General features: G+C 42.1%; 1 protein-coding gene across 3 annotated transcripts in view; it reads right to left on the bottom strand.

The window, feature by feature from the left end:
• Window positions 1-23364, bottom strand: part of SPTBN1 (spectrin beta, non-erythrocytic 1) — a 261640-nt gene that overhangs the window by 78489 nt on the left and 159787 nt on the right. For all 3 annotated transcript variants that reach the window (XM_019508070.1, XM_019508054.1, XM_019508062.1), the window contains 10 exons: window positions 13279-13452; window positions 11093-11184; window positions 7959-8039; window positions 6758-6873; window positions 5577-5689; window positions 4800-4987; window positions 3580-3697; window positions 1891-2049; window positions 1060-1362; window positions 118-271 (listed from right to left, as the gene is read on the bottom strand). In XM_019508070.1, coding sequence (XP_019363615.1) covers window positions 118-271; window positions 1060-1362; window positions 1891-2049; window positions 3580-3697; window positions 4800-4987; window positions 5577-5689; window positions 6758-6873; window positions 7959-8039; window positions 11093-11184; window positions 13279-13452 — 1498 coding nt within the window. The remainder of the gene's footprint in view (window positions 1-117; window positions 272-1059; window positions 1363-1890; window positions 2050-3579; window positions 3698-4799; window positions 4988-5576; window positions 5690-6757; window positions 6874-7958; window positions 8040-11092; window positions 11185-13278; window positions 13453-23364) is intronic.

Consider the following 23364-nt stretch of genomic DNA (forward strand, 5'->3'; position numbering starts at 1 on the left):
AATTTAGCCTCGCATTCATTATATGGCTAACGAATCTTGATAATGATCTGACTAAAGTTAGTCTCTTCAAATCTGATGCATAACTAAAATCAAAGATTATGTGCTGGCTTGAGTTACCTTCCCCATCTGTGGCAAATTTCTGAGCAGATGCATTGACCCCTCTCACTCTCTCAGCCTGAATGGCAATGTCTGCCTCCACTAGGGCATGTTTCTGTAACAGGTCTTCTACCCCTAACAAATGCTTGCCATAGTCCTGAGACAGCAGCAGCACCTGCTCAAATGAAGAGAAAGGTTAAAAGCACCAGGTGTAATCAGAATTATTCATTATTAAAACAAGTATGAATTATGTTCTCAGTTGTCACACTAGTTTAAATACAAATGGGAATGAGGCTGAGCTGAAGATGCATCTGGGCCAATATTTTTAACACTGTTGGGTGTAAAAAGCTCATCCATGTCACCTACATGCAGCTTTAGGCTTGAGATGGTGCCAAGCTGTGTTACTTCAGACAGAACATGAATAAGTGTTCTACCTCCCCAGGTTCCCATGTGCTGTCCCTAGATACTGCAGTGCTTTGTGGGGTGAAGCATACTTTCTCTGCTTATCCCAGCTCTGTTTGCTGATGCATGCATGGGACCAAAGCCCTGCCTCTTCTCTGTTCCCCCTGGAGGAGACTAAGGGAAGTGCTGAGTGTGTTATTCCAAGTCCTCATGGAAGGCCCTTTCCCCTGCCACCAATCCAAATGTTTAACCTTCTGAGGGGTCTAACACTGATGCCGTATTGAATATAAACCCTCCCCACATGAAACAGACCAGCAACATCAAAAGTGGTGTTGTTAGCAGGTGAGAGACTTGGGGTTATTTTAGCTGCTTTTATTTTATATTTTAACCATCATGACACTGTGCAGCAAGAATCAGATCAGCAGTTGTGAATGTGGTTATATTAGATCTTTTGGAGCAAACTATGTAAAACAAACCTAATTTACAAGATAAAGGATCTACACATGGACTCTTTCTAATCCAAAGCAGTTTCCTGCCATATCTTATCTGGATGACATTTACCTTCATTTCATCCATCCAATCCATAATGTAAAGCATTTCCTGGAATATCTTTTGCAGACCAAGGTTCATCTCCAGTCTTTGTCTGCGTGCCCTGAGCAGCTCCAGCAGGTACTCCCACAAACGGATAACATTGTCCTTTCTTGCTGTGATGCGTTTGATATCATGGTAATTTTCAGTCTCAAGCTCCCTTGCAACAGCAACCACTGCTTGGACTCGTTCTTCATATGCTGCAATGTCTGTTTCAATGGCCTCGTGCTTTTTAGTTGCAGCCTCCACTGCTGGAAGGTCAAAACCAAAGTTATCCTGTAAAGACACAGATTCCATTTTAATAAGGCTTGTGCATCAACATGCTCTCACTCAAACAAAACTGTCTGCACTGGGTGGGGGAAGGGGAAGGTTTCGCAACACAAATTTGCTAACAAATGTGGAGTTTCAAAGGACTCTGAAAATTCTTCCACAGATAAAAATAGCAGACATATTGTGGGAAAAATCTTGTACTGGCCTGGGGGCAAGGAGCATGGAAATGCACTTGGTCTTTTTTTCATCTCTACTGTCAATGAATCAAATTCAGCCCTGATACAATTCCAGTGACTGCACTAGATATTAACGTGGCCTTACAACTTCATGAAAATACTGCCTATGAGTAGATGTTTCTATACTGTTCTCTACAAAGTATGGGCTTGCTGAACTAGTTGAGAGGGAATTTAGAACATACAGGATAAACAGCAGGGCTCCTAGCCAGAGGGAGCAGACATGCTCTGTGCACAGAAACTGTAGCCCATAATTACTCACAGTAATAATTTTAGTCATACTTAGTTCTGAAAACACCACCTGAGAAACTAAACGTTGATTTTCACTCAGCCAGGTTTCTCTCATAGCTGCCTTGCGATCAAATCTACGTGCAAGTTGTTCCAGTTTCTCTTGTCTTATGAGCTCATTTCGCAGTGCCAGTTCTCTTTCATGTTCAGCTTTTTCCAGTCTTTCCCAGGCCTGAAGAAGTTTAAAGAAAAAAAAAGGCATCGTGTTCTTTAGATTCACATCTCTGCAGGATTATGAGAAACTGCATGTCTACTTTGCTTGAAATCAACATTACAGATCAGAGTTAATCCCTACTGTAAATTCACTGTAGACAAAGGAGGAACCAAAAGGGTAAATCACACCCAGAACACTCACACTCAGAATGCCTAAGTCTTGTACCAAGATCTACCCAAAACAGGCCACACTGAGTTTCCTTTCCTTTCTGTGAAATGGGTATAAAACTGACCTGACTCACAAAGGTATGCTGGGGATCTTCGTTATCTACTCACTTTAAATCTACTTAAGCAAAATATTTGCTTAGAATGTGCATGAATGGGTCTGACTGTGTTTTATGAGTTCTACTGCCCAAAAGCGATCACTCCTTTATTCTTAATAAGGGAAAATATGGATTCACTTGGTCTTCCCCCAAGATAATTTTTGAACAGTGGACTTTAAAAAAAAGAGTAAAGAACTGAGATGTTCATTGTGTTGTATGTAAGAGCCTCCCTTTAAAAGTAAAAAGCTATTCACATACATTAACCTATTGCCATAAAAAGTTTTAACAGCATGGTCAAAATCAAGCTTATGGCTCCTACAGATCCCTCTCATAAACAACAAAAATGCCAGCAATTAACCACACACTATTCTACATTCCTCTGTACCCTAACAGATGTGCCACTGCCTAAAACCACAGGCACAGGAGCTTAAGACAAACAGGGGAGCTGTGAAGTTTACTGCTCTCTAGGATGGAGAGTGAAGCCACTGACACCAGCAACAGCTGCTCTGGGAAGTCTAAGCATGATCAAACCAAAAATAAGGTGGCTGTTTAAAGTAGTTTGCTACCCCTTAGAAATCTTGTCAGACCTGCTGCTGTTCAGCCAGCTGTACCAGTTGGACAACTGGTCATATAAATTTTGATTTGAAATGAATGAGACTGCTCTCCACTTATCCACAGGCCTTTTTTCTCCCTTATCACCCTCATCATGGATATTATGACTGAGAAGCTTAAGGGGTAAATGCTCCACCGTTTTATGGTTGTGGAGGAGATGGAGGAGCCCATGCAGTTCTATTGTGCAGAAGAACGGGACAGGGTTTGAGGACCTGCACACCACAGCTCTGCTCTACACAACACCCTCGCACTCCTGGCTGCAGGAGTCTTTGTGGGGAGGTGGAGCTAGGGCAAATAAAAAGGCTGGGGTCTATACCAGGGAGGAGAGTAGGGGAAGACTAATGGATCTGTAACAACAGAGAACTACTGCCTGCTTCCACAGAGTTAGCCCATGCAAAAGCTGCTGATGCAGCTTTGAAACCACCTTAGTTGTGCACGAGTGATATGCACAGGAAAGATCATCCCATCCCTCCCAGTCAACCAGGAGCCCTGGGTCAGTCCTGGAGAAGTGGCTTTGGTGTAAAGGATCACTGACACCCTCACTTGTTGGGAGCAAGATTAAAAGAAAACAAATGCCCAAGATGTATGCGAGGAGTTGAAAAGCTAGGGTATACCTTGTTAATGTCCGAGATGAGTTTGCCTTCCCTTGGCATGTACACTTTCTGATTGTTTGCTCTCATTTTGCTTTGGATGGTGAAAAGTAGCACTTCTAGGTTTCCTTTTTCTGTAAATCTAAACAAAAATTCCCCCAAACAGAAGAAAGTTAAAAACAAGTATTTTGCTGCTCCTAGGGAACTAGAGAGTATTTTCTTAAACAACTTATGTGATACATAGTATGGTAACCCAGACAGCTCCATTTCATGTGACAGACTAGTAGTCCACATGTTCATCAGAATCAACTGGTTTAAATGTTGCAGAGACTGCACAAAATCCACTACTGTATTAGGGTACAGTTAACCTTGGCTGGACTGATCTAGTTGGGGATGGTCCTGCTTTAGCAGGGGTTTGGACTAGATGACCTCCTGAGGTCCCTTTCAACCATGATTTTCTGATTCTATGAAACTCACTGGGGGACGGGAAGGAAGGGTAGAAATAATGGGCTACTTTTTATGTAGGTGCATTGTATGGCATTAAATCCATTTACTCAAGAATTTAAGGCCAGATCCAAAGCTCAAAGTCGATGAAACTCTTTCCACTGATGTCAATGGGCTCTGAATCAGGTTTTCAGAGCAGTTCCTGAAAAATACATGATCTTTATAGGCATAATGAAATCAATAGCAATTAAAATAGAACCTGGCTGCTTGTAATGCTTTTAGATGGCAAACATTAACAGAAGAAGCCTTAACTGCTAATTATAAAGTATGTTGGGATCTTAGCTTTGCATAGCACATTACAGATATAGAAATGCAGCTTTGTACATTATGTCATATTTTGTAAAACCAGATACATTTACTCTTGATCTGGGATAACCTATGATATTCTATTATTAGCTGTGCGTGAGTATTACATAATGTTGGCATGCATTATTGGTGATAGTATTATCTAACAGCAACACACTACTGCCATCTGTACTACTTCACTTTGAGCCATTACAACTTGCACTGAAATGGTATCTCTCAGGATCTGAGACCCTGTCCATAGCACATTATTTCCTGTTTACTGTGTGGGTTGAGTGGTAAGGAGCAACCCGTCCAAGAGTATTAACAATCAGGAATAAGGCAGAAAAAGTTGCCCCTGCCCCACCTTGCCTCCCTCCCTTTTTGTGTTTTTTTTTTTTTTTTTTCCTTTTTTAAAGAAAAAAGACCCTATTTTCCTAAGGCAAGATTAAATTTACTTGGGTGGTTTCTCCACTGTGCGATAGGTGTTGAATGCCTGCAGCTGCTGTTGCACCCCAACCAGTGAGTTAGCAAATTTGCGATTATTCAGGATGATAATGGTTTGTTCAATCCACTCAAGAAGGTCAGAAGCCAGTGATTCATATTTTTCAATCATTTTCTCTGTTTCGATGGCATTGTCAAGCACCTGCAACAAGCAACACAAAACAATTGAGTGACAAGGCCAGACCTCTTCGGAAGCCTACATCTCCATAAAGAGACTGCGCAGAGGGACTTAATTTATGGATCAAACCACTTGCTCCTGAATACAGAAGGAAGCTGGAGATACTGAGGAGTGAGGACTCTTTGCATTGCTTTGCAGCAAATTTCCACAATCCCAAGCCAACTAAGGGGACAGGGTCAATGTTTACAAAGGGATTCTTCTTTTGTCTCTCTGGACAGTAAGTTGCTGGCTACCATGAACAGCGTGGGTATGTTATTAAACTGAAGGCTCCTTACAGCTCCAAAAAGAGAGACAGAGGGGCAGCTAATGGTAGAGAAAAGAATTAACGAGATAAAGTTAGGAAGCAAGTTAAACATCAGCTAGCATTAAGAAACAGATGGAAACATCAGGAAAGATTAACCACTTTCCATATTATATCAGAATATAAGGTCTTCAAATCCAAAATTAAAAGCAAACAAACTAATATGCAACAGGGCTGCTAAAAGGACTGACACTGTACATAAAAATAAATATTTAATTGGCTGCATCACATATAAAATGTTAGCTGGCAAACCTTTCCGATACGTTTTCCTTCAACGGCTAAAGCTTTCATCTTAGAAAAGTAGTGGTAATATGTCACCACATAGGTGATAATTGACTTTTCGTCAGGATGGTCAACACTGATATCTGAAAACCAAATAAGAGTTACTTTAGCATAGTGCGTGGTATGCAATTTAAAACAATGCATCCAGTGCTAACAATCCACTAAGTAGGACTCAGACTGAGAGACATGGCTTCCCTCACCTTTCAGCTTCTGGGGCTTTGAAGTCTTGGTTTGTGTACTAATCAAAAATACATTCAGTGGCTTTGTCCCAGTCTCCAGCTCTTTGATGCTAGAAGTTATAAACCTCCTCCTCTATTTTGCATTAATCTTAGAGACAGAAAACAGTGTTTAAAACACCGGATGGGGAGTCAGGACATCTGGGTATTGTTCCAGATTCTGGCCCTGACTAGCAGCTGTTCACAGCTGAACAAGCCCTTTAGTCTCTGCATGCCTCTGGGATTCAGGATCAGTGATATTTGCCTGTCTTCACAAGCTAGTTGCAAGATATAATGTTTGTCAAGCACTTAGAAGAGATGTACTACATCTGTATTTGAGGGAGGGAATACCAGCCTCCAGCATCAAGGAGCCAACAACAATCATCCACAGCTACACACACAATTTGTGAGGGTGATACCTGCCCAATGATGTGACTTTTACTTGTCCCCTACCAACACAGCCTCCTGTCCTGTAAGTATTGCTCAAACTTTAACATCCATACACATCAGAACAATACTACTAGTTTGAGAGCTGGGAAAAATGTTGAGAGAGAGCTTTATGAAAAACATGCCAATTTCATTTTAATTTAAAGAAAGTGTTTCCCAGCATAGATGGGATATGGCTCTTCACTTGTCCACATACATGGCCAGTCTGGCAACAGCAAAGTACTGCCACATGGCGGGGACTGAAGTTTAACTTCCTGCTCAGCTAACTGCAAAAAGGAACCTCTTGTATTTGTCACTGGTGATCACTCTGCTGCCTTCTGCTCAGGCAAAGTACTCTACAACTCAAAGAAAAATCTGCATCCAGGTGCCTTTCAACTTAAAATGCTGCCACATAAAAAAACCGAACCCTGGAGCATGGAAGGGTGTAACCGAGGAAATAACATTCTTCCACAGAAAGCCAGCCCATGTCGTAACTGAAGGAATTCTTACCCTCTGGGTCCAAAAGCTTAGTAAGACCAAGGTGTTGCTCTGCCAGATTAAAAGCATTCTGCAGATTGTAGTGTGCATTTGATTTCTTCAGCTTGTCAAAATCAATCAGATCAGGCCTAAACAAGAGAGAAGCACCCTCAGTTTCTCTAACATACAAATGAGCCCCTTGAAGATGAACAAGCAAAATAAAAGCTGGAACACTCCAAATAGCAGTGATGACCCACGGAAGCAACTTCAATAGAAATGAATTTGGACCAGGTTTTCCCATCTTTCTTCACACAGTCCTTTAATTCAGTGCTTCTCAAACTATCTGATCTGGCAGACCAGCAATTTTTTTTTCCAGTGGGCCAGAGACCGGTGCCCAGTTCAGCTGGTGGCAGCAACTGAACGAAACAGCGCTACACAAATGCGCAACCAGCTGTTTCCTTCTCCTTCCTCATCTTGCATGACATGACGTCACCTGGAGTGTTGGAACGTATGAACTGTGGCGCTATGACATATTAATGTTATGCTTCTGAAAATATATTGCTTTCTTTCCTGGCAACTCGCTGTGGACCGGCGACTGGTGGCTCACGGACCGGCACCGGTCCACAGACCACCACTTTGAGAAGCACTGCTCTCTAGTGTACTCCTCCCATCATCCTACTCATTTCAGTGGGGCCACAAAGGAAGTATGGAGTTGCACAGCATGTGCCAGCAGGGCTAAATCTGGCTTCTGGCAAACCAGAGAAAACTGACCAGGGATGAATGTGGCTGAAGTCAAACAATTTAGGGCTAGGGTTACACATTGTCACTTGCTTGTGCAAGTGGTTCTCCTAACTTCAACAGGGTTAAGAACAGAAGAACACAAGAGATGTCATGCTAAGTCAGACCACAGACCCAAAGAGCTCAGTATCCTGTAGCTCGCAGTGACAGAGTAGATGTTATGTATAGTCAAGTGTATTTAGGCAGGGAGTATCAACAAATCCAGCCCCTGCCTCTCTCCCCTTATCAAATCCAGGATGTAGAGGCCTAAAGACTCCCAAGTTGGAGGCTGCACCCTTACTTATCATGTTTGCATGTGGGACTCCAAAATGTTCTTTCCAATTCACCTTCAACCCCCACATACTTAAACATCAAAGAGCTAACTCTTGCAAAACTGTGCACACAGCAACATAACCAGATTTCCAAATCCATTAGAGGGTATTTTACAAGGACATACCTGTGTTTATGTATTAGTGCATTGAAAGCCATCCCATCCCGCCAGCTAGTAGTGAAGTTGTGAATGTTGACATTGGGATAACTGACAGAACAAAAAACAAAAATAATGTAAATCACTATAGCATCCCCATTCTGGCTTTGCACACTGTCACTGAAAGCGTGGGACAGAAGTGACAGTTCCTATAAGCAGAGATGAGGAATGTTATCAACCAGCTCCTGAAGTTTCACAACCATGATCCTTTAAAGCACATCAAAAGGAGAGGGGCAAGAACATCTTCATTTCCCACATAACACTAAGAGAGTTGATATATATTTTATGCCTAAGTTTATAAATTATATTTTCAAAAGAAGCTGGTTACCATTTTCCTAACTTCTAATTCCCAATCTTTATCCTGTGGGGATCCAAGTGTGCCAATTCAAATCCATTTTCTCACCTGGGCAACTGACCAAGTGTTATCTTCAAATACACAGAAGATTAAATTTTGGAAAGGAATAACAATTGGTCAAGAAGCAGAGCTCCCGGAGAGGTGGAAAAGGAAGGTGGGGGGCATTTTTGGAAATGCGAGGGAAGAAAGGGCTTGAGGCCTTTAACAGATGGCATTAGGAAAGTGGTGGATTAGAAGCTTTTCCTTGCAGCTAACAAGCTTTTCCATGGGCAGCTTCAAAAGAATGACCCTCCCCACAGCGACTTCCAAACAAATGCCCAGGTCACGTGTCTGATGGTTAACTTGATAGCTAATAGATCAAGCAGAACCAAATTCACTTCAGTTCTGGTTCAGGTATTTTTTCAAAATATCCAAAAAAAATTAAGGTTCTTTGCAAACCCAATTTCAAAGGAACCCTCTGAGACAAAAGTCAAAGTTTTACTAGAAATTCTTAGAAGTACTCAATTCACTTTGCATTCATTCAAGTTTCATGAAGGAAACATACTGAATTTCTATAAATAATGGATATCCAAAGCTATACAAGAGCTACCATTTGCAGAAGCATTTTGGAGGCACTTGTACTTATGAGTACCCCTCTTCTGAATGTGGAAAAAACATCCAAATGCTAATTTTTTAATGCATTCCAAACTTTCTCTAAAGGATGTGTGGCCACTTCAAACATAATTGGACAGCAGGAAGTCCATTTCAGCAAAACAGAATCAGTTCCTCTCATCGATATACTTTTCTCTGCAACCCTCAAAAGGTATTCTGTAGGCCAAATCCAGCTGCCATTGGAGTCTGGTCTAACAGTACAAGATTTTACCCATATGTGCCACAATCCTTCACACTTTAGAAATCTATCATTTATACAAAAGGAATTCCTTTGCATAATGCTGGATTCCTTGCGAGAAGACGTTGTAGTTCTGCAGGGCAGGAGGAATCTGAGAAGGCAAAAAATGTATTCCTCTGAGGTCATGTCTACACAAGATGCTTCACTCGAGATTAGAGCCAATTACTGCACAGTAAGTATCACTGTCTACACATGCAAATACAAGTAGTAAATTTACTTGGGAGTAATTACTGCACAGCACAGCATATGTAGATGGCCTCCCAGTCAGTTGGGCAGCAGGGGGAGGGAGACTGCTTCCTGCCCACGGGAGCCGTCGGCTGCCAGGGCGGGCTCCACCACTGGCGCTCGGGCAGGAAAAATGTTCCCCTGCCCCAGCATCAGGGAGCTCCCACTACTCCACAATCACAGAGTGGAGGCTGGGAGGTCACTGAGCCACGGCTGCAAGGTAAGAATCTCCCAGCTCCATGACTCCAATCACTGGGCAGGGCCTGGGAACTCCCTGCTTCCAGGGCAGGGGTACATTGTCCCCACCTGGGCTCCAGTGCCAAAGCCCACCCCAGCAGCAGGCAGCTCCCCAGGGCAGGGAACAATGTCCCCACCCCTGCCAGAAAACAGCTCTCTCCTGGCCCTATGCTCCCTACCAGCCCCTGGCCTAGCACCCAGGGAGACCTTAGAGTTCCCCTTAGCTGCTGCAGGAGGCCAGTGCAGGGCCAGGAGCAGACTGGTGCCATGAACAGCAAATCTGCTCCTGCGTCCCCATGTTTAGACCCCGCTGCCTGGGGTGGGTTTACTCTAGAGTAAATTATTCTACAATAAACCCACCCACCCTGAATCATTTGCACATGGAGACATGCCCTGAATATAACAACTTTGGAGATTAACACAGGTCTTTCATTTTATTCTAACCAAGAAGTAAATTGTGTCCAACCCATGCCTTTTTTCAAAAATAATTAAGGAGACTAATTTACCATATTTCTTCAAATAGCTAACAAATATTTTAATGGAAAAAAACCCCCACATTTATTCTAAAAAACAAGACTTGGATCTTAAAAATGTAATTTTAAAAACCTGCATTTTTTTCTTTTTACAAGCAGAGAATGTGTCTTAAATTCCTGGCTGCTTTGTATCTGAAGGAATAGAGTATTTGTTAAGACTTCTAAAGTCCTTTGATTTGTTCTGTTCTTTCAAGATAGAACCTCAGAAAAGTTTTTAAAGGAAAAAATAAAAAAAAATTCTATTCAACAAACATATATAAACTCAAAAAGATTGTATCCATTTTCAAGTTATGGCTATTCCCAAGAGAGCTTTGATCTTACTCAATGGAAACAGAACTATTCCTGTGTACTTTCCAAAACAAAATTAACACCACCAGGAACCAAAGATTATATACAGCAGAATCTTTCTTGCAGTCTCAAAAAAGCAACTGAATGAATTACAAATAAGACCACGATTCTGTCCAAGAGATCTGAACAATGTTATATTTCATCCAAATTCCACCAGATTCTCAAACAGTTAAGATGCTAGTTACTGAATATAAGGGTAATCACACATGCAAAAAAGGTCAAATGAGGTTGCACAGTTCCCTGAATATGGTCATTATCTCCCAATATGAACAGCAAGAGTCTGGTGACCTAGTACCCTTCTTGGATTCTCAGATTCAGATGTCCACCATATGGAAGCCATGATAGAGACCTACATAAATTGGAATGTACTGCCCTATAAATAAGTTTTAGTATGAAATCAGTTGATTTTTGACAACTTACTTCTGTCGGGCGACTGAAGAAAAGATGAATGTTTGCATGTATCCAGAATTATTTCAGTGAAAACCCCTATGTAGGTAATTTTTTAATCCACACTCACCCAGCTGTCTTCATCTGGCACCACAATAGCAAAGCATCTTTAGCAGACTTCTTCTCTTTGTTATCTTCAGTTTCAACACTGATATCCTGGATCTAAGAGTCACAAAACAGGTTGAATCAGAACAGTATGTCAGTACTGAGCCAGTTCTGTACTTAAGTTTTCAAACAAATATAAGCAATTAAGATCACAGCAGAAGCAGCAAGAGAAAACAAAGAACAGCAAAACAGAAGAACAGGAGAGTACAAAACATTTCCTGAGTTTAAGTTCATTTACTTCAAAGGAAGATCATCATGAACAGTTTTCTTTGTCTTTAAATTACTGTAACATTTTCTTTTTAAAGTCTATGGACAAGTACTTTCTGGTGAAACTTAAACACACTATTCCATTTTTAAACCTTGATTTATATAGTGTTCTGGCCCACTCTTGTAAGGCATTCTGTGCCTTCTGCAATGTGCTGGCTATTTCAGTTGGAGTTAAGGACGCACAGCACTCATACCAGGCACTCAATCTTTTAAGGGGGAGGTTTTAGGTGTAGGTTCCTTGACACAGCTCAGTAGAACCTGATCCTTGTCCTGAGCAGTCACACAGCAAAGTTTCTTGAAATCTGTATTTTTAGTTGTACTTAAATAAATGGTAGAAGCACAACTTGTCAGTCTTTAGCTTCATCAAGACAAAGTGCAGCAAAAATATTTTAATTAAAAAGAAAAAACACAACCCTTCAGATTTCCTGTTTATATCGCAGTACATTTTGTTTTGTATTGTATCATTCAACTCCCACTGAAGTCAACATCAAGACTTGCACTGACCTCAGTGGAAGTTAGACCAGGCTCTTTCATGTTAAGAAAAAGAAAAAACAGTAATAAAATTCAAAGAATGATTTGCACTTAAGAGGTTTCTACAGTAAGGATTTCCAGTCCTTTTCTAACCAAGGCCCCAGGTACTGTCAGAGTATTCAGGCATTAATCAATCACGCTACTTTATTATGACTCTTATTCTCTACAGACAGTTCCCAGGTTCCACACCTACAGCCTAAGGCTCAACCTTACCAACACTTAAAACTTCAAAATGTCCAACAGCTTTACTTCAGAGTTTTTAGCACACAGATCTGCACGCTAATTGTGTTTCTTCTGCATACCTTTCAGTGGTATCATTTACACACCTACATTTACAATACGTTGTACATAAAGCATCTACCATAAGTAGATTTTGGGGTTTGAATACAATACTTATTTGAAGAAAAAATACAATGAAAACAATTAATTTATTTTTGGATCAAGCTATGGCATAAGTAACTGAGCTATAAGCACATAGGGTCATGCAAACTACTGTAAACGTGTCTTGTTATATCCTACTAATTTGTACTGTAGGAAGTCAGTTTAAGACAATTCTTTAAAATAAATAACTTAGCAGCACCACAACTGTCAAGTTTTGCATGCAGTTTATTATACACACACATTTCTGTACATATATGGAATATATAAACTATATGGGGGGGAAACAGTAAGAAATATACCAGTTTAAATGTTACTTCCTAGATGTTAATACAGGCCATCTGGAACAGTTTGAAAGACACCTAATTTTGAAAATTACATTCCCTTCCATGAAGATGGGATTTGACATAGGTATGATTGTCTATCTTAAAGCACTGGAAACGCTCCTTCACAGTGTGTACAAAGTTTTAGGTTAGGCTACAAGAAGCTAAAATAGTGAGATTTTTAAAAACCTCATTTGCTTTTCAAGGTTATTTAACAAGCGAGATAAGCTTTTCACATATGGGCACTGTTGGTAAAGACTGAGCTCTTGATATCTTTACAAACCACTTGCCATAACTGAAAGTACCTATATTTTGCAAATTAAAACTCAAGGGAAAAGGAAGTGAGAGGGTTTATTCTATTCTTTGGGCTATGGATCTACCTACATATCAAAAAGCAACTGCTTAATTCAAGGAACAAAGAATGTAGTCTCACAATTCCTACTCACTTATTCTCTTTAGGCTGCTGATCAGCACTTCAGCAAGGATGCAATCATGCAAAACTAGCATGTCCTGCTGGACGCTCAACCCTCTTGATTCCTACTGAAGTCAGTGGGACCTGGGGGCAGTTGGCATTTCTCAGCAGGACTCTGGTCACAAAGGGAATAAGACCCACTCAGAACAAACACATAGAACCAAAAGACAATGTTTTTACCTGGAATCTCAGAATAATGGTCCAAATAAGGCCAAGAGTCAGCCTGTGATTCCCATCCACAATATCATGGGATCCCATATTTTCTAGATGCACTCTTTGTTCTTTCAAAAACTGAAGGGCCTTATCAACATTTTCCAAACAATGGATGCGCATCCTTCCCTTGGTTGGTTTGGGCTACAAGGAAAAGCAAAGACAATAGAAATCAATATTAGAGAAACTGCAAAAAAGTTGCTTCCTCCTTCAGTCTCACTAAATGTGCCACTGGTATTATAATATGCTTTCTCTATAAATGACACTTACCACTGAAAACAAAATTTAACTCATGGTATGTAGGAGCAAACTATCTTTAGGTCCCAGGTCTCTGACCTCAGAATTTGATTTTAGCCCTTTTCTCTATAACAAAAATACATCTTCCTTGGGAAGGGAAAAAGAACCAGACACAAACTGGATTTCCTGGTTTCTTTAAGTTGTTTTCCTTGGGAAAAAAAAATATTAAAAAAAAATAAAGTTCACATTCATCCCTGTGCCCATAACATGCATCCAGGCTGCTCAGAAAACTACTGTAGCCGCAAGTAGCCAGCAATATTTGGTTACATCAGTGGTTTTCAAACTGCGCCGTGGAGCCCTGGGGCTCCACGATACGTCATCAGGGGTTCCACAAAGATTAGGGGTAACGCTGGAGCAGACCAGAAGGCAGTGTACCACCATTGCCGGGCTAGGTTGTCTGGCTCTGTCTGCTCACATGGCCTGTGGAGCCAGAGATGGCGGGGATCACGGCAGAAGAAGTGACATGAACAGGTTGGGTTCTGTGACTTCTGGAAGTTTGAAAACCACTGGCTTACGCAATGAGATAGCTTGTTGTTAGCTACAACAGCCAGGTGTGACTGAAGCAGAAGACTAATTTGACTAGGTCAGGGGGTTTCAACCTTTTTAATAAGTGTACCCCCAGCAGCCCCCTTTTTAGTAAATGAACCCCCCGGGGGGGAGGGTGGCGAGCAGCCAAATGCAGAGCACGGCCATGGCAAGTGGTGGAAGCGCAGCGTCTGTGCGGCCCTGCTCTTACCCAGCCCTGCTCCTGGGAGGCAGCAGCATGGGGTGGCAGGGTTCTATCCCCACCTGCCCCTGCATACCCCCTGAGACCTTCCAAAGTACCCCCAGGGGGTACCCCCCATTGACAACCCCTGGACTAGGTGACTGATGCACTGAATCAATGGAATTTTGTCATTGACCTCACTGAGTACAGGATCAGCCATTTGAGGAGGAAACGAAGCAAACTTCATTCTAACTCATAATCAAAACATTTCCCTCCCTTTTTACTTCAGTCCTACACCTTCATTTGCTAGGTGAAAGATAAATGATGACTAGGCAGAGTGAATAACATGCCTATTACCTTTTACTAACATGACCTTTTCTCTAAAACACATGCTGGATTTTTTAAAATCGCTATTTGCTTCAGTGGAATAACACATTAAATAAGCAATTATAGCAGCAAATACGCACAATGAGAAATGGTTCAAAATCTGGATGACATCTGCAAACACATAACCACTTTAAAACACAGCTATAATTTGGGTCCTAAATGAACCAATGACACACCATGAAAACAAAAATTTCACAACTGTTTAAGCTACTTAGAGTAAGGCAGATTATGAAAATATCAGAATACATTTCTTCATAGGAAAAAAAAATGAAGCCAGCAATATAAGGGTAATACATTTTTTTACCAAGACCCAGTGTAAATGGGAAAAGCCATGAATACATTAACATCATGTAAAAGTCGGTGCTGTGGATAAATGTTACACCTGGAAAACTCATCCAGTGCTTGACAGAACATCACTTCAACCCCTCCACCAAAACACTAATCAACACAAGTTTTTTTTTTAATTTAGTCAGTGAACTGGCCAGTGAAATAGTTTGAGCAAAATCCTTTCTTCAGAGTGTACTCAAAGGGACAGAAAGTTTCAGCCAGAAGTATATTATGTTTCCTAGGAACACTGGTTTGAAATACAACTGTCATATGCGCTAAACACTTTGCTAGAAAGATATCCTTCAGGACACTAATGTCTCAGCACTCACTAGTTTCACTTCCAGATTTGGGAGACCACAAGTTCTTCTGTGGGGGCAGGCACGGTAACAAGGAAAAGAAAGTCAGCATTAAATCTGGTCAATTGTATACACTTCCAGGAACTGGATTTGCAGGTACAGTACAACCAATTTATAGCACTCTGGCTGTGCAAGAGGCCCCAGTAAGCATTTGTACTCTGACAGTATGGACACCTGAATGAGTTAGCCTGTGGCAAGTCAAGCTGTCCCAATTTTTAAAAAGCTGTTAGCACATGACATGCCTTCAAAAGCAGCTTAGCCCTGCCCCAGCAGTTGCAAATTTAGATTGGGGGAGGTATCTGTCCCTTTTTCACATGCCTGCCTCTCAATGCCCCACAGGCTTCTCTCATATTTTCAAATGTGCAGCCTGTTTGTTTGTCCACAGCTGCCACAACGTGATTTACTCTAGCTTTTTGCTTTGAGCTTTGGACCCAAAAACAGAAGGGCATATCCTTTCTAGGGCACGGTGCAAGTAAAAATGTAAGTAAAACTCACTTCCCAAATGCTATATTTATAGCTTATACAAGGTACCTGAAGATTACTGGGGTATTCATACAAAAAGAATACCATTGCTATGCTGATGCTGTCCAAGAGAAATTCATTCACATCAATGGCAGTCTTGTCACTGACCTAAGTGGTAGCTAGACTGAGCTCTAATGTCTCAATATAACGAGAGGAAAATAAGTTGAAAGTAATTCATCAACCCGCTCCCCCCTGCAAAATGACATTTTAAAGCTTGGTGTGCTCTCATGCCAAGCATAGTACATGCCCAGAAGAGGAACTGCATTAGTCTGACCCGGCTCACCCAACGTCTGTATACATCATCAGGTGCTTCAGTGGGGCTTTTTGGCACTTTTATCTAATAGCTGACTGAATCAGATAAAGGCACCAAAAAGCCCCACTGAAGCACCTAAAAGCCTTGTGCCTAATCCATACAGATGCTGGGGAGCTGGGTCAAACTAATGCACTTCCTGTTCCAGTAAAGTGATGTTTTAGTTTGTTTTTTTCCCCCTGCATCTATTAGCGCCCTTGGCTACTTGCATCAGACACTCTTAAAAACCAGGCACCCAAGAGTTAACATGCATTCACTAATGGTATTTTAATGAGTTCCTGAGAGACTGTCTACTTCCAAAGTGCACATGAATACATAGCCGGAGAATTAAAAACAAAAAACAAAAAAACAGGGAAACAACCTTCCAAGACACCAAATTATAGGCAAGATTTGCCTTCAAAACACAAAGATTTTGTGAAATACAAGATAACATGTAGTAAATTGGACCCAGAGTACCAGGTGGATCCACTGAAAAGGCAAACATCACAGTGCCACACTGACCCTGACTACACCTGACTACACTTTTTATTAGATGCCTCAAAATGACACTTATAATCATTAATGATGCAGGATGATGTATTCATATCTTATAGTGAAATCCTCTCAATTACAACAGCAACAAGCGAGGCTGTTACACAGCAACTATTCAGGTTAATTGCTTAAGATCTTCAGGACCAGATAACTTGCACTCACAAAAGTAAAAAAATTCGCCAAGCAGAGCTCTGCATTAGGCCTGTGCAACTAGGCACCTGTTCGATCCGACTTTGGATCCGGCTGCTTTGGATGCCAGGGATCCGATCCGGAGCTCCGGACCGGGTTTCTGCTTCAATCTGGCTGAAGTGGCTCGGAAGCTTTGGAGCCGCCTCGGCGATCTGGCCATAGGGTATAATGGGGAATCAATGAAATATCTATAACTTTGTTGTTTTGTCTCTTACTTGGGTGAAGCTTGCAGAAGTCATAGCCTTTGCTGAAAGCATAAAGCCTGTCAAGTTTCAAGAAGATCGGTGCAGGGGTTTGGGGAGGAACTGCACCGCAAATTCTTGAAATCAAACCTCATGTCACATCTATGTGTTACACCACGGGGGGTGAAAACTGCATGGATGATGGCCCCTGCTCAGGCTACAAAGCATGCCAAATTTCAAGGAGATAAGTGTAGGGGTTTGGGGGGAACTGCACCTCAAGCTGTGGACAGGCAAAACTCATGACATGGGTGACACTGTGTGTGTTACGGCGCACCAGGGTGACAGCTGCAGGGGTGGTGGCCCCTGTTGAGGCCACTAAGCCTGCCAGCTGTTGAAGAGATGAGTGCAGGGGGGTTCTGGGGCCCTGCACCCCTAGCTGCTGACAGGCAAAACTCGTGACATGGGTGCTTGTGCAACTGACTGTCTCTGTCTTAGGGCTGTTGATTGTCTGTATTCATTATTTCCTCTCCTTGGTCTCTGGTTTTGTATGTGTTAATTGATGTTAATTAACTGGCTTCATTAGCTAGCAACTGAGTATTGAGTTGGTCCCTGAGTGAATCATGATTGACTGGTAACTGGTAACACAGTAGCTTAGCAGCCAGGCCTGCAGTAGTTCCCCCCCCACCCCCAACAGACAGTTGCACAGCACCCATATCACAAGTTTTGCCTGTCAGCAGCCAGAGGTGCAGGGCCCCAGAACCCCCCTGCACCTATTTCCGCAACAGCTGGCAGGCTTCATGGCCATAGCAGGGGCTACTATCCCTGCAGCTTTCACCCTGCTGTGCCTTAACGCACACAGTGTGTCACCCATGTCACAAGTTTTGTTTGTTCTCAGCTTGATGTGCAGTTATCCCCAAACACCTGCACTTATCTCCTTGAAACTCAGCAGGCTTCATGGCCTGATCAGGGGCCACCATCCCTGCAGTTTTCAGCCCGATGCACCTTACCACACACAGGGTCATCTGTGTCACGAGTTTTGCCTGTCCGGCAGCTTCAGGTGCAGTTCCCCCCAAACCCCTGCACCAGTCTTCTTGAAACTTGGCAGGCTTTATGGCCTCACCAGGGGCCACCACCCCTGCACTGTAACATATAGACATGACAGGAGTTTTGCTTTCAAGAATTTGGGGTTTAGTTCCCCCCAAACCCTTGCAGGGTTTGTGCTCTCAGCAGAGTCTACCACCCCTGAAACTTCATCCAAATCAGACAAAAAACTACAAAGTTATAGTTATTTAATTGATTCCCCATTATACCCTACGGCCGGATCTCCAAAACGGCTCTGAAGCTTTTCCGAAGCACTTTGGAAGCTCCAAACCGCTTAGGGAAGCCTAACAAAGCCAGTGCTTTGATCCGGACATGCAGCTTCAAACACCGAAGCATCCGAAGCTTCTCCGGATCTGAAGCACGGTTCAAAGCCTCACACAGTCCTACTCTGCACTATTAAGGGTGATGTTTAAGAAGTCCTGGAATCCAGGAAAGTTGAACCAATATTTAAAAAGTGAGTTACTGGGATGACCTAGGCGAATATAGACTGGTTAGCGAGAAACTGATCCAAGGCAAATCATGGAAAGAGCAATGAAATACACTCAGCAAGAAATTAAAAATGACAGTACATTAATATATGTGGTTTTTATGGAAAATAGGTCTTGTCAAACAAACTTGTCAATATTTTTGATGGGAGTACAATTAGGTTGGTAAAGACAACCATGTCAATATAAGATATCTGGGTTACATTTTTCTTAGCCCTGATGTTTTCCAGCAAAAATGACCATCACTCAATCAAACTAATTAAAAGTTGATTGTTTGCTCTCTAAAAGTAATTGTAAACGTGGAAATGTCCTCCACATACTAGTGTCCCATAGAGGTGTGCCCTCAGCCTAATGCTCCTAAACCAATTTCTCTATCAATGATGTGGAAGAAAAAAATAATATAATATAATTATATGCAAAATTTGCATAGACAAAAATACAGGCAAGTGGTAAATAATGATGTGGGCAGGCAGGATACCTGGACAATGCCAATTTTTTTTTGCTAAGATTAACTCATTTTAAAAACATGCCTTTCAACCCAGCTAAATGGAGCAAAGAACATAGGTCACACTTACAAAATGACAGTCGGTGTCCTGGAATGCAGTGCCCCTGAAAAGGTATTTGGGTTAATGGCAGATAACCAATGGAACATGAACTCTCGGTGCAGTGCTGTCGCTAAGAGGGAAACACAATCCTTGGATATATAAGCAGAGGAGGATCAAGTAGGAGAAAGGGGGTGATATTACCTCTGGATGTGGCATTAGTAATACTAACACCGGAATACTGCGTTTAGTTCTGGCATTCACAATTCATAAAGGATGCTGCAAAATTGGAACGGGTCCTGAAAAGGTTTACAAGAATGTTTTGAAGTATGGAAAACAAGTCTTACAGAGAAGGAGGAAAAATTCAGTCCACTGAGTTGATCTGTGGGAAGATTAAGAGGTGACTGATCACAATCTGCAAGGACTTTCAGGAGAAAGAGGTTTCTGATAACAGAGGTTTCCTTATTCTAGAAGGAAAAGGGACAGTTTGATCCAGAAGTCAGAAGCTAAAAGGCAGATATTTTTAATAATGGGACTAATAAACCATTGAAACAGATTTACTTTGCAAGGTTGTGAATTCTTCTTTATACAGTCTTTAAGATGAAGACTAGATGTCTTTCTAAAAACATGCTCTAGCTCACACAGCAGTCATGGTCTTGATATGGAATTCACTGAGGCAGGTGCTTTGCCCCCAGTCATGTAAGTACTAAAAACTATGCAGTCACAATGACTCCCCCTTCTAACCTTAAAAACTATTAATCTAGATCAGTGGTTTTCAACTGTGGTCCCATGGGGGTTTGCAGACTATATCTAAGGGGTCCACAAAAGATTATGATGTTCAATCACAAGTACGTGAATACTCACACTTACAATTCAAAGGGGTCTGCACCTCCATTTGAAATTTTTTAGGGGTCCACACAAGAAAAATAGGTTGGAAAAACACCGATCTAGATCATTCAAGAGATTTTACAGGTTGAGGTATGCTCCAATAAACCACTAGTGAAATTGGGGCAACCTGACCAAAAAAACCACTTATTTAGAAACTTCAAAGCAGTTAAAACAACATCTTCCCTTGACAAAAGCCAAGACCCTGACACAGCCAATGGTAACATAAGGGCGCCATTCTAAAGCAATGCCACCCAGACTCATATACCTCTTGTTTGGAGGCATCTTAAGGTAAGAGCACTCAGAAGCAAGTGAGTGCACCCGCTCTTGTTCAGTGCCATCTTTAGTCCATGCTACCTGGACAAAGTGGGTAGGCCAGTAGTTTACACGTCCAAGTTGCTCGTGCTCTTCCCCAACTATTCCCCATACTGGAAGACTCACTTTCTTCACTGCAGAGGATGATTTTTTGCCTGAGAGTCCTTTCAAGTGGTGCATTTTTGTTTTTAAAAAAAAATTAACTGAATTCTATTTTTGACTATTTTAAAACCAAAGAATATTCATGGCAAAGGAATCTGTAGAACACCGTTTAGCTACTATTCTATGGCCAAGAGAGAAAGAATTATACTAGCACTAAATGATTTGCCCTTTGCTTATACCTGCACTGGTGCTGAAACACCTGTCCCACTTCACTGGCTTCTCAGGAGCTACTTCTGATTTATACTATTACAACCACTACACCAGAATCAGGCCAGAGTTCATTTCACCCACTGACTGGGCCAAGAATAAATGGCTGCTTTCTGCTCCACCCACCCATTGTTCAGCAGGTTACTGAATTCACAGATCATGGATCTAAGCCACGCAAAATATGGCCCATGAGCCAGATTCGACCCACCAAGCACTTGCATCTGGCCCACGGTGCCCCCCCAACAAATTGCGCTCCGCCCAGCCCTTCTGCCCACAAGGGTGGGAGCCAGGCACCCACGTGTACACACAGCCCCAAACATACCCTACTGCCTTGCTCCCACCCTCGTGGGTAGAATAGTGCAGCCCAGCCAGCACACAGCTTATGGGTGGGGCTGCTGCTGCTGCAGCTACTGCAGCCACGGGGATTTTCTCTGCTTCCCCTGTCTCCAGCTGGCTCCGAGCAGCAGGTTGGGAAGCAGAGGTGGGGGGGGCCAGGTTGCAGCTGGGTGGGAGCGTGGGGCTGTCGGCAGTGCAGAAGCCCGCGCCTAGGGGGGCAGCAACAGCGCAGAACTCGAGTGGGCAGCATGTGAATGCGAGGGAGGGTGGGGGGTGTGGGGACCCTCACACACTCCCCCCATGGAGGTTCAAGGGTGGGAAAGGACAGCAGTTAAGGATAACTGGCTGTGAGGATTACATACCAGCATAGAGTTAAGGATTATGACATGGAGGTGAGGGATGGCAGCAATAAGAATGGACAGCTGAGAAAAGATGACTGGCCTCAGAAGGTACTGAGAGAGAGGGAGCAAGAGGACAGTGAGGGATGGGAGAGAGCCCTGACCTGGAGGGCACCAAACATAGAACTAATTACGACGGAGCTCCACCACACGGGGGAGGTGAGAGATGGGATTCTACTTACCATGGTGGCTGGCTGCAGCGAAGATGGTCCAGGGAACGAGACCCAACCCACCTGAAAAGGCAAATTAGTAAAGGAGGGGCGAGCCCCAACACGGTCAGGTTCCCCAGCGATGGGGATAGTTTTGGTTACTTCTGTTTCTCAGTTATTTGTTGCCTGGTCTAGAAAAAACTAATAAGAGAAACAACTATGCACACAAAGGCCACCTGATTTGTAACTCACTCGGGATTAATTTATCAATTTTCTCCCATCAAAGGCATGGCAGGAGAGTTGCCGAGCAAGATGGGGAGAGACAACACCCTGTAACAACATGAAAGAAATAAACACAGAAGATCTGCTTAAATGATTTGACATTTAAGCTTACAGCCATTATAAAGATATAAGTGAACTCTTATTTAGTTAAAGCGGAATTGAACTAAATGCTGTTTTATACAACAATACTTCATCTTATTTTTTCTGTTTGGGAGAAGCTGGTTAACAGTGTATGAAACCAAAATGACTACTGTTTTTTTTATGCTGGCTAGATTCTTTCCTGCTTTGTTCAGTGGAATTATGGCAAGTTTTCTTGTTTCTTCTAAAAATTTGGCATGTTTAAGACTTGATGTAATATGAACTAGAATGAAAACTAGGACTGAAAATTGATTTTAATAAAGAATGGAAGGTTGCACTTGTCTTTAAAAAGGGTCCCAAGTGAACTCAAGAACTACAGACCAATCATTACTACCTTCAAACGTACAGAAAAATTAACTATAATGCAGCATTTCCCAACCTTATGGTTCTGGTGGCACACTTACCAAGCCTCTCCCATCCCACAGCACACCGGCCAAATGCAGAGTTGCGGGAGAGAAGGGAAGAGTGTGCTATGCAAGGATCTGAAGGAGATTTGTGGGTGTTTATGCTCCTCCCAGAACAATTGTTGAATTTTCAAGCTAACACCAATTGTTAAATTCATTTTGAGTTTTCCAAATGGAGAGACGTGCTAAATGTTTCTATTTTGCAGAGAGAGGGTTCTCAACCCTTTTGGATAAATCAGTTGGGACATCCAAAATGTGAGGTGTTTTAAGATGCTTAACTGTTTATTTGTCTATACAATGTTAAAAGAACTGCTCAAGCATAGACAGAATTTGCAACATGAGTATATTTTATTGAATCAATATAAAAAGCATATTTAAAAGAAAATAATCAAGGATAGCTTTCGATTATCCCAACAGCCTTGGCTTGCTAGGACTATCAGCTTTCCTGGAGAAGAGGCTGCCCAGGTATCTGTGCTGATACAGCACTGAGTATACAGCATTTACAAATTATGAAGAGCAGCATTTGAAGATGTCGTAGAACTTCAGCAAGTAAATGGTACATGCTGATCCTAGAAATATATTTTCCATAACTGGCATAACTGCCTAAAGGAATAGTGAATTACATTCTACAGATTCCTGTTTGCTATAGAAGATGTGCTAGAATGTATCGTTTAAGCAAATATTCCTGTAGTCACATTATAAAGCTGAGATAATGAGGTTAAAAAGAATTCGCAGCAGTGTTGCCAAACACCACTGTGATATTTTAACGGTGACATGACTGTATTCTCATTATGAGGCTACTGCTGGTTTTGTAACACCATCCTCAATATAATTAAGTGTCCTAT

The sequence above is a fragment of the Gavialis gangeticus genome, unplaced genomic scaffold, assembly GCF_001723915.1.
Source record: "Gavialis gangeticus isolate Ggan-Ray unplaced genomic scaffold, GavGan_comp1, whole genome shotgun sequence".
Classification (NCBI taxonomy): domain Eukaryota; kingdom Metazoa; phylum Chordata; order Crocodylia; family Gavialidae; genus Gavialis; species Gavialis gangeticus.